This window comes from Xenopus tropicalis, chromosome 4 (assembly GCF_000004195.4).
Source record: "Xenopus tropicalis strain Nigerian chromosome 4, UCB_Xtro_10.0, whole genome shotgun sequence".
NCBI lineage: Eukaryota > Metazoa > Chordata > Amphibia > Anura > Pipidae > Xenopus > Xenopus tropicalis.
In genome coordinates, this window is record NC_030680.2 from 71,271,422 (window position 1) to 71,283,781 (window position 12,360).

The window sequence follows — 12,360 nt, forward strand, 5'->3', positions numbered from 1 at the left end:
AAATGTGATTTGCCTGTAAAAGCTAATACCATGGGCTTATTATTAAATTCTGGTTTAAGGGCTGTCATGTACTTATAATGTATGTATAATCAATTATATGTTACGTAGCCTTGTGACATTTATCATCTATATATACTTGCTTGTTGGTCCCTAAGCTCAGTAACAGCAGCACAGAGAATGAGCAGTGAATCAGCAGATCAGCTGATGAGGTGCTACTGGGGACATATTTGGAGGGGTAGATCTTTACTGATAAATGTCTGTGGTTGCCTTAAGCTTGTACAGAAGCTCACATAATGTACAACATTTCTGACCTTAGTTCTACTTTAAGGTCCTTTTGGACCTCCCTACCAGCCAATTGATATATTATCAGCAAACAAACAATTATGCAGCAGTCAACAGTAATTATTACCAGTTCTTGAACCTTTTGGAATCAGGGTTAATCAATGCAAAACTATTTCTATATGAAACTGGGAAACCGCTTTTGGCAAACCTATTTGTCTCATCACAACTTTATCCTCAAAAATTGTTGTGTTTGGCTATTTCATGGAGATAGAGTGAACCTCCTTTACTCTACAGGCTGTGGTGATCACCACTAAGAATAGTACCTTCAAGGTAGCATGCCAATCAGATGCTTCTCCAGCAGTTTAATTTGTAATGTCATTAAAGCATTGAGGACTAAGGGCAAATTCCAAGAGGAAACTCGAGGAATAACATATGGAAGGTTCCTCTTCAGGACATTAAAGAAATGTATGACATGAGGATGCACTGTCCAAGATGATCATGTAAAGCTGAGAGAGCTGATACTTGCCAAAATAATGTACTGTTGCTTAGACCCTATTGATACACTGAAAAAAAAAAACTGCGCCACCCACCCACTGTGGCTTAGGGGCCATAGGGTCAAAGTCATCTGAGCAAATTGTACAAAAGAGTTCCACACTCTATAGTACTTTGATGAGTTTGAGAGGTTCCTCAAAGCTAAAAGGTCTTCTTGGAAACACTTTTTATACATGTTCGAAGAGTATGGGACCCTGTGACAAAAGATCCTGATGATTTGGAAATCTCCACTAACAGCTGATGCACCAGCGGGTACCAAGGCTGCCTGGGCCAGTGAGGGCTCCAGTCCTCAAAAAGGATATGAATGAGCTGGAGAGAATGCAGAGATGTGCAACTAAACTGGTAAAGGGGATGGAAGATTTAAACTATGAGGTTAGACAGTCAAGGTTGGGGTTGTTTTCTCTGGAAAAAACATGCTTGCGAGAGGACATGATTACTCTGTACAAGTACATTAGAGAGGATTATAGGCAGATAGAGATGTTCTTTTTTTCCCATAAAAATGATCGCAGATTCTGTCAATGCCTTTAAGAGGGGCCAGGATGAGTTCTTGAACAAGCAGAGTATCCAAGGCTATTGTGATACTAATATCTACAGTTAGTATTAATGTTTGTGTATATATAGTTTATGTATGCGAGTGTATAGATAGGAAAGTATAGGTTTGTGTGTGCTGGGTTTACTTGCAAGGGTTGAACTTGATGGACTTTGGCCTTTTTCAACCCTATGTAACTATATCACTGACAGCCCCTCATGCTTTATTTTCTTTAATACCCTCCAAAATCATATGAAAAGGAAAATTTCTCACTCCAATCTTGAAGCAGATAATCTACTGCACTTGCCAATGGGCAAGGACTCTTTGAAAATAACTTTTGACATTTTTCAAATACATTGTTATCAACCTCCAAGTTATTTGATGGAAGACTAAGGACTGAGACTCCCCTGGGGAAAAGTATTGGCTTCATGCTTGACTCAACTGTGAAAGAATAATAATATTAGCCTGCATAAAAGTAGGCCAACCAAAAGGAAACAGCTTACAGATATATTCAGTGCACAATAGCAGGAATCTGGTGTCAAACATAAGTAAGAAAAAACCCCCAGAATTTAAAATAGACACCCTGTAATGAAGTCATGGTGTTTGCATCAAACAAAAAGTTGTTCCATCTAACACTGGAAGGCACTTCTGGTGTTCTATACATAACTTCAGGTTCATGGAAGGCAACAGCAAAATCATGGATGGTGTGCAGTTTAGAACACCAGTGCAAAACAGATATTTAGGGGTATATTTATCATGCTGTGTAAAAAGTGGAGTAAACATTACTAGTGATGTTTCTCATAGAAGCTAATCAGATACTTTTGCTAACTGCTGCCATGCCAACATGCATCTTCATCCAATGAAATCAATTCTGAAGGTGCCTGACAGACTTTTTTTCTTGTTGAAATGTATTGACTTTTGGATGTAGATAAATGAACAAAACACACCATCAACTTCACCTACACCAACTCTACATTACAACTGGATCAGATTTTGTAGGATCCTGCAAAATCTTGTGCTGCTGCTTGGTGTTGCATGACATGATCATATAAAATCTGACCCACAAAATCTGATTAAAATCTCCCAAGGAATTTAGCCCTAAGGGTAGCAGGAGGTGGAATCCACTGGCTAACACAGAATTTACAGAAGAGGTGAGCTGCTAGCAAACCAAGAAAATAGGGGATCACTGGAAAGTAGTATAGACTAGCCAAAAGAAAGTAATATGGGTATAGGACCTGTTATCCAGAATGCTTGGGACCTGGGGTTTTCCATATAAGGGATCTTTCTCTAATTTGGATTTTTGTACTAAAAAATCATTGAAACCCATTAAGATTGTTTTGCCTCTGATAAGGATTAAATTATACCTTAGTTGGGATCAAGTACAAGGTACTATAGAGAAATTAAATAGTATTATAAAACCAAATTATTTTCTTAAAATTCAGTCTATAAGATATGGATAATGGGTGTCTGGATAACGGATCTCATACCAGTACAACAAAAGGTATGCATAGAAAGCAAATTAGCAAATGTAGTGGTAGCAGAAAAAGAATGTATTGGCATACAGCCAATTAGATCAAAGAAGGGGTAAGCAAATTAAATAGACACGAGGGGAAAGAAGTAAGAAGAATTTACCAGAACCCCAAAAAAGAAAAACACATGGTGCCACATTTAGGGCTATTTGCCTATTATTATTATTATAACTGAAAGAACTCTTTATAGAAACTGATTAAAAGAAAAAAAATATATAATTTCCATTCACACACTAGGGGCTAAGTATATATAGTTTATGCTTTTTTTTCCAATTTTTTAATAAAACATGCTGTAATTGTATCACAAACTCCAGTACTTTCTTGAGTACATTTTATTACATAACTTATTATCACATTAATGATTATGAACTATAGGATTGGCTACAGATTTCCCTTTTTAGTTCTTGGTCCCAATATGTCGTTACGTGTCAGCTAAACTGAAACTTTGTTTTGCCTACATTTTTTGGCCCACAATTGTGTTCCATTAGATACTGCAAATCTGCAGTTGGAGAAAACATCACTGTTAAGTATAAAATGATCAGTTTAAGCTGAATAATTGCACAACTATGATTTTCTTGAGGTGTTAGGTTACTTGCAAGTTCTAAACAATTTATTTCTATCTACATTTGATACACCTTGGTGTGAATATTATCATACACCCTCTTCCTATCCAGATGCCCTATATGTGTGATGTCATCCTACTGCTGGTAATTAACTTTGTTCAGTTGTTCCTTTCCATATTATCAGTATGACCACAAAGTAAACCACTGGGTATATTCATTTAAGGTCCCCAAATACCAGGGTATGCAACCACTTAGTTCTGGCATAGGTAGAAGCACATGTACTACCCATGTTAAACCCCATACCTGCTGGCAAAGAAAATGGAAAGGTAAAAATCATTGGTTGGCACCAAATTGTTTTAAAATTGATTAACTTATCCTGGTTTGTGTTTTCATTTTGTAATAACAGTTTAATAATTACCTCCCACCGTTATATTAACACCCCTACCCTTAAAGGGAAACGAAAGTCAAAGTCACTTGGGGGTGCCAAAATGTTAGGCACCCCCAAGTGACTTTAACCGCTTACCTCGTACCCCGGGCTGGTGCCCCTGTTAGGAGAAAACAGCACCAGCCCGGGGCACCTGGAGCGCAGCGCTTCCGTCTTCCTCGCTTCCTTTTCCTGAGTGCCAGCGGTGGGCGCATGCGCAGTAGAGTGAAAAGCCGACTTTAACATTTAAGTTCGGCTTTTCACTCTACTGCGCATGCGCGCGCAGCGAATCAGGAAAAGGAAGCGCCGGCAGCTACCCCGGGCTGGTGCTGTTCCTTCCTCACAGGGGCACCAGCCCGGGGTAAAAGGTAGGCGGTCAAAGTCACTTGGGGGTGCCTAACATTTTGGCACCCCCAAGTGACTTTGACTTTATTTTTCCTTTAATAGATAAGGCTTGGTGGGCAGATATAAATTTAATGGAAGAATACTGGCAAAGAGTTGAGACCACCACTTTTTCTTCCCCCCCACTGATACCATCAGTCACAGTTGAACACAATTTAACACAGATTGAATATATGCCACAACTTGAGACTGAAAAACTGGTAATGTGTGGAACAGTCACTTCTAATTATAGGGCAACCTGATGCAAATGTTTTGAATAGCGCTACTCAGACTGTGATACATAACGGCCATTGGGGCAGATTTCAATTTTCAAATGCAATTTTTATATGTTACTTAAATAGAATGTTCACCTTCAGACAATAGTCTGAATTTGAACAGCCCCTGTGAGAAAAAAACATTTTTGTATTTCATCTTTATTATTTAAAATGTTTGGTTTTAAAGATACAGACTAGGATCAGTGCTGCTTACAGGATATTTCCTCTTCTCTTCCTCTGTCTTCTGAAGGGATTGTAAACTACAGTTTATATTCTGCCCAAAACAGGAAGTCGACAGTGAACTGGTTATTGCTCATGCCTTCGCTCTCCTGCTTCACTTGCATTTCATTGATCCAATTGGCTGAATGTTGCCAGCCAGATCTGCAAAAGAAGCAGGAGTGAAAAGGCATGCCCAGGACCAGTTTAGTGTGAGGGCTGGGCAGAGAAATCCCCTACTCAGAGAGCAGAGAGAGATCAGTGAGAGCTTAGCAGCCCTGATCCTGGTCAGTAGTTTCAAAACTACACATTTCAATTATTAAAATGATTTACAAAAATGTTTTTTTCTCACAGGGGCTGTTCAAATTTAGACTATCGTCTGAAGGTAAACATCCCCTTTAATATTGTAAAAATCTTGCTTCATGTGTGTAACTGAACCCCAGTTCAAAATGCAGAAAGCTGAACTTGCCCAAACACAAGATGCACAAAAGGCATATAAATATCCAGACTGGCTGGCCCTTAAAGGGTTAATACAACATCTACATTGCTGCGTTTTTCAGCAGTTTCAGTGAAATAATTGCAACATGAAACAAAGCTTTGAATGATATCAGTTTAATGGGAATTTGATTAAAAAGTTCAAAAGGTTGTTTACACAAAGTACAGAGCAATGTGTCAAGTGGCACCACAAGTAAATCCTGTAATAAAAATGTTTTAGGATACCAGAAATTGTCTTATTAATTTTCACTATCAGCAACTTACATCTGCAAAGTACCTAGAATATAAATTTACTTTTCAGATTAGTTAACACCATAATCACTGAAATGGTCACTTATTTTCCTGATCATAGAAGTGAAGGTCTCTGCAATGTGTAGAGAAAATTCTCTGATAGCGATGGAGGTTTTTATCATATTTTATTGATTTGGCACCATTTTTTAAAAGGGGACCTGTCACCACATCCTTTTATATCATGTTGGTTGACCAAAATAAACTTTATTTCCACTACATGAATTATTGGAATCCACATTCACAGCAAGCAGGTAAGTCTCATTTTGTGAACACTGTTAATAATAAAAGTTTTGTATCATCCCAAAATCTTGTGTATGTGCCAGAATGGGGGACCTGATGCCAATGTACCCACAAAGGCTACAGTTATAGGCAAGGAGGAAGAAGGGTGAATATAAAGAGTGCAGTGACAGCTAGGAAGTACTAAATGGGAAGTGAAAGAAATTGACTGCCTCACCTTTATGTATGAGGTGTATGAGGCATAGAGATGGGGCAGGCAATATTATTAACAGCTTATATTTTTTAATACATTTATAGCATGTACTCACGTTTTAATTAAAAAAATGTTAAATTTGCAAAATACTTTTACTATACAGCTTTTTTATGTGTGGGTGAGATTCCCTTTAAGTGGTTCCTCATGGAGATTTGAGAAAAACTGCTCTAAACAGGCTTGTTAAGAAGTAACTAGAGTTGTGGTTAAACTATAGTTTAAGTTGCATATGCCCAGATTCAAGTGAAAGATCCTTATATGCGTAGACTCCAGGGAACTGGTATTAATATGCATATAGTTTTCCAGCTAATAGCCATTTATTGTGTACACTAATATATATCAGTGCATTGTTGCTTTATACATAGAATTATGCATAGTATTGCCAGTTATTTAACTTGATTAGTGCCGCACATTGGGAAAGCCATTATACCAACACCTGCGTGGCCTGAAGTACAGAGTGATTAAATACATATAGCAACAAAATAGTGCACAATTTGTTCAGCACAGCATATTAGAACCTACAGTCAGTAGATTTAAAAAACAGCACTGTGATGTCATGCAGAGCATTGACATCACAGTGGGACACCAAGAAAATCACGGTCGGCCCAGCGGCCCGGTCCGACCTTTGCCGGCGCTCCCCCTTCTGACTGTTCTTCCCCTGAAGCGTTAAATTTATACGCGCTCGGAGAGGATGTCGGGTGGGGGCCCTGCGGGGGGGTTAGGGGGGCCCCTGGGGGGGTAGGGGATATGACTGGATGGGACACCTGCAGGGCCCCTGGGGAGGGAGCCCCAGTGGGCCCTGCACCCCCCAGTCCGACCCTTGGACAGTAACTGCACACAAGTATGCAATTTAGAATGCAATTTTTCACACTGGATCATATACCCATAGGAATAATATACTGAAAAGAATAACCAAAAATATTAATTGCATTACAACCACACGTGTTAAGTATCCAGAAACTGCATCGGCCAATATATTACTACAGAACAGCTTATTGATTGCAGATGCACATTTTAATACTGTGTTACAGCTTAGCACTAATGCATGTATTATCTTAGCTGTTTTAATCTAGTAGCTTTTAGCCTAAAAGGCCAACGGCACACACTGTGCTGCATCTTTGGCTTTTCTCCTCCTGTTTTTTTGGGGTTTTTTTACCATCTGTTTTAAAAGAGAAGAAAAATCCAAAATGAATATGCATTAAGCATCTTTGCCATTGTATAAATGTTCTATGTTACTCGCTGTAATGCTCTGTGAAAATCTCTCTGCATCTTTCCACAAAATCAAAAAGTTGTTTACACCTCATTTCTGACTTCCATTTATGTGTGGAAGCAAAAGGCAGAACTCTGTCCATTCACTGGCTGATGAGACCTAGCATGTATGTGTGCCTTGGCTTGTTTGTGTGCACTGTGAATCCTATGACTCCAAGGGACGGCCTTTAATTCTTAAAACAGCAATTTTCTATTTAGGAATACCCAATAGCACATATTACAACACAGGAGCTTGATATATGCAATATATTGTTATAGACCTACATTGTTTGGGGGTATAGTTTTCCTTTAAAATTTTCCCAAAAGGCAACAAAGAATTAGTGTATAAATGCTACTCCTTATGTTTTGGGTGTTTTGGGGATACTAGTTGGCCGCGACAAATCTCCCTTGTCGCGGGCGATTAATCACCCCAAAATGCCATCCCACCAACTAGAATGTAAATCGGGCCGCATATGCCATCCCACTGGCAATTTTCATTATAGCCAGTGGGGTGGCATATCGAGGAGATTAGTCACCCGTGATAAGGGATTAATCTCCCCGTCTGCCACGGCCCTTAAAGTAAATATCTTCTAAAGACACCAACAGTAGCTCCCCATCTTATACCTACTAAGTTACAGAACATGCTCAGGGCTGCTGTCAGTCACCTTTTGCTTAGGGACTGATTCACAATGCACAGTATATTGTGAATTCTAGTTTGTTAATATAAAGCATATTTGTAATTAATTATATTCACAATAAATGTCACTATAGAAACCAATGTGTTCTGCATTGAGAAATGGTTATTAATCAGCTACTATGACCTACATTTCTGTGCAGCACAAATGTGGATTTCTGTGCAGGATTCTGCTGGAGAAGCTCTATTAATGGATGTGTTTTTTGGGAGAAAAAAAAAAAACATGACAATATTCCTTTAGTCCTCCTTTAAGGCTCACTACAAATTACTTTTTACATGTATTCTGGATTTCTTTCTAGATTATGCATTTGTCTCCACTCCTGTGGGTCCATGCTTTTAGGGCAAAATTAGATAACTATATTGATGGGCAATGGGACACATAATACTGTACCAGAAGACAAATGCATGTACAGAAAAAGTGGGCATAAATTTTAAAGGCAAAAACATATATGTGCCATTTGACATTTGTCATAACTACATAAATGACTTATTCGATACACATACAGTGACAAATGCACTAAAAACAAAAAAAGTCTGTGCAACAGTGCACAGTGTGATACACAGTGAGAAATCAGAAAATTTCTAATTCTGCTTTGTAATATCGTAATAGGATTATTAGCCCTAACTCTACAGATGATGCAATACAAGCAAAAATTACTAGTTATACCAATATGTTAGCCCATAGGAACCCAAATAAGGGCTTTGGTATTCTACATCCAGTAAACTGATTCAATGAGCGAACTGATCAACAGCAACGTTTTACTGAACCAATGCACACTTGCCCTATGTCAGTAAATAAACCCCAGCCTGTGTTCTTGTGTTACCAGAGGGTAAGAAGACTTGAGAATCGGAATCATCCAAAACTCCTTCTTAAAATACCTCAGTCTATACTTTGTACTTAGAGATTTAAAGCTCTTAGCTTCTAATCAGAAGCTTGGAAGAATGTCATATTCAGCATTATATAAGCTTATAATTCTTTGCAAATTAACCCTTTTGTCTTGCTGCACTGCATGTGCACCAGTACAAAATATGCTCAGTCATTGTGCTTACAGCCCACCAAATTTACAATATGTTAAAAATATGCAAAACTTGCTCACTCCTTCCATTAGGAACACTATGCTCACATCCTTCCTAGGCTAGCTCTTCAGTTTTCTAATTGTAGGCAAAGGATTCAGGTACAAGCTTTCAGCATGGATTATTAAAGGGATAACAATACGGGTGAAGATACAAGGAGCTATTAGTAGCAGCTACAAAAATAGACAGTGCTGATCATTTACTGATAATTGTCTCTACGTGTGTGTTAGAAGAGGCAATTCTCAGTATTATCTATGGTATGGTATTTTCTGGAGTTTAGTAGCCATTACAAGTAGCTGCTACTAAGTAGCTCCATGTGTCTTCACCCTTACACAGCTTCAATGAACACTGTAGAGTCCAAGATAACTATATTATTGCCTCTTTGCTCTCAACTACGATTCCAGTAATACTAGTAAGTGAACTGCTAAGCAGAGGAACTGACCTGGTTAGGATGAGAAGAGGTAAAAGGAGCCAAATTGTCCTTTACATTGCAAGACATGAAGTGTGAGGCCTTCTGAGAACAGAAGGTATTTACATGCCTCATGCCATACCAATAGCACTGCCTATGACATTTAGACTGTTCCTGCTACAAGAGGTACTCTGGTGTTTGCATTAATAGCTGGCACAGCATTACTGCTCAAAAAAGGTGCAAGTCCTGCCACTTTTAAGACAACTGCAATTTTATAAGATAACAAGCTTTATTTACTGAATTGTTGTCAATTTTATGCCCAATGTAACTTTTATTTCTTATGGAGCACAACACTGAATTTGAGTCAACTCAAAGGTCACAGTGGTACATTATGCTTAGCAAAGTCAACCGGCTGAGTTAGATCATGGCTGTGCATACTGTAGCCCTCCTGTTAAAAAGATGCTGGAAGCGTCTCACTGCCTGACCCTAACTTATAAACAGGGTACCTGTCAAATGTGCACAGACATGACAGAGTACTGTGTTCCCTATGGGATTAAGCATTTACACCTTAACATTTTCAGATTTTATGGCAGCGCCAATGGTAATACTAAGCTGCATATTCTGGTGCAAGTGGAACTTATATAACTTTCAGTAGCTGTACATCCTGCTCAATAACATACATCCTCCTTTATTTGTTTTGCTTCTCAGTTTCCTGTGCTACCTTCCTGATGGCCAATGCTCAGCCCTGTGTCATAATGGCCCTGTGTCATAATGCCCAAATATAGTCCATTTTGTACAAAACAATGGGCTCCGACTAGTCTAAAAGTTACAGTGATAAAAAGCAAATGAGTGATGTGCTGCTAAGTGGTTTATTCCAACTGTGTGCTCTTCTCTTTGCTGGGGAACAAGCCCATACTGTCTATATTAACCATGGTACAGGCTGCCCTAAGCCCGCTGGGCGCACTTGTACCCTAGTGCATAAGCGCTCTGCCCTGGCTGGCTTATGCTCTGCCACATTCACATGTGTAACATGGCACTCGTCCTCTGTTTACCTTTCCATGCTCTTCCTGAAGTCTGGCCACATCACTGGAGCTCAGCAGTTTCGTACCCTCCCTTATCTCTTCCATGCTTTCCGTCCGTCGCAAACCCCTTTGCCCCGGAACTCGGGAACCGACCGTGGTCCCACCTTCTCGGGCCCCGACTCTGAGAGTCCCACTCGCATGAGCCACTCAGGCACGGAAGGAAATTCACCTCAAACTCTCGCGAGCATGAGACCTGGGAAATCTCGTAACTAGGAAGCAAATGCACGTGGGGACTGTACGTTTCCAAGGAGGAAAGCTTTCATCAGCCTGACTCTGCTACTGTGTTACTGTGATACTGTTTTACTGTGTTACTGTGATACTGTGTTACTGTGTTACTGTGTTACTGTGATACTGTTTTACTGTGTTACTGTGATACTGTGATACTGTGATACTGTGTTACTGTGTTACTGTGTTACTGTGTTACTGTGATACTGTGTTACTGTGCTACTGTGTTACTGTGCTACTGTGTTACTGTGATACTGTGTTACTGTGTTACTGTGTTACTGTGATACTGTGATACTGTGTTACTGTGTTACTGTGATACTGTGATGATACTGTGTTACTGTGTTACTGTGTTACTGTGATACTGTGATACTGTGTTACTGTGTTACTGTGCTACTGTGCTACTGTGTTACTGTGTTACTGTGCTACTGTGCTACTGTGCTACTGTGCTACTGTGTTACTGTGTTACTGTGTTACTGTGATACTGTGTTACTGTGATACTGTGATACTGTGTTACTGTGATACTGTGCTACTGTGATGATACTGTGCTACTGTGCTACTGTGTTTCTGTGCTACTGTGATACTGTGCTACTGTGCTACTGTGCTACTGTGTTACTGTGATACTGTGATACTGTACTACTGTCTGTGTTACTGTGCTACTGTGTTACTGTACTACTGTCTGTGTTAAACTGTGCTACTCTCGTACTGTGTTTCTGTGCTACTGTATTACTGTGATACTGTGTTAGCACCTGCTGCGTGTGTCACGTCTGCAACTGTTAACTTCACTCCCACATTCCCACATGTAAATGTCAGTACATACTCTGTATTCTTACTGGATCATTAGCATGCTCAGCTGCAGTCTACAGTGCGTTGAGCCAATCACCAATGCTATTTGGGATGTTCAGATGTTCCTCGTGTTATTAACATTTAGTAAATTATAGCTGGACCTCTATTAAGTAACCTTTTAATTAGACTTATTTTTTGTGTATTTGTTTTATATTTAGCATTCAATATTTTTCATCTTTCCAGTCAAAAAATCATTTGGCCTTTATGGCGCTTTTGACCCCAAGCATCTCAAAACAGATCAACAGATTCATTGTATTATGATTTTTATAATTTATTAATTTTTTAGGTCCACTATTATTGATCTATTCTGTCTTCTAATCTGTTGCCTAGTTGCTTGGGTATATAACCTCTAGCAACCAGATAGCAGTTAGTATTCCGAGCCTGAGAGTTGCAAAGCAAAAAATTTAAATATTTCAGAAAGCATAAAAAATAAAGGCTAATAGCAAATTGTCTTAGAATACTGATATCTACATCAGTTTATTTCAAGGTAATGAATAAAACTATAGGCTGGCTCTCTGTGGTTGCAAAAGTGGCATATTGCATTGCCATGTAATATTATTTTAACTTAAATGGAAATTATTTACTTCATTGCCATTATTTTTGTTTAGGAATTACATAATTCATTATGATCTTGTGCCTGTCAAATAAAATGTGTGCTTTTTTTTTTAAAAAAAAAAAAAAAAAAGCTTATCTCAAATAATAATAATACTTGAGTTAATTTACCTGAGAGCAGTATCGGTGCATTGCGTTGTTTTTTTTTT

At 38.9% G+C, this 12,360-nt stretch overlaps 1 protein-coding gene across 1 annotated transcript in view; it reads right to left on the reverse strand.

Moving 5' to 3' along the window:
* The window catches only part of uri1 (URI1 prefoldin-like chaperone), a 45,405-nt gene extending 34,685 nt beyond the window's left edge, over positions 1 to 10,720 (reverse strand). Inside the window, exon 1 of the mRNA XM_004913549.4 lies at positions 10,502 to 10,720. Coding sequence (XP_004913606.2) covers positions 10,502 to 10,576 — 75 coding nt within the window. The 5' untranslated portion in view covers positions 10,577 to 10,720. The remainder of the gene's footprint in view (positions 1 to 10,501) is intronic.
* Positions 10,721 to 12,360: the final 1,640 nt, after the last annotated feature.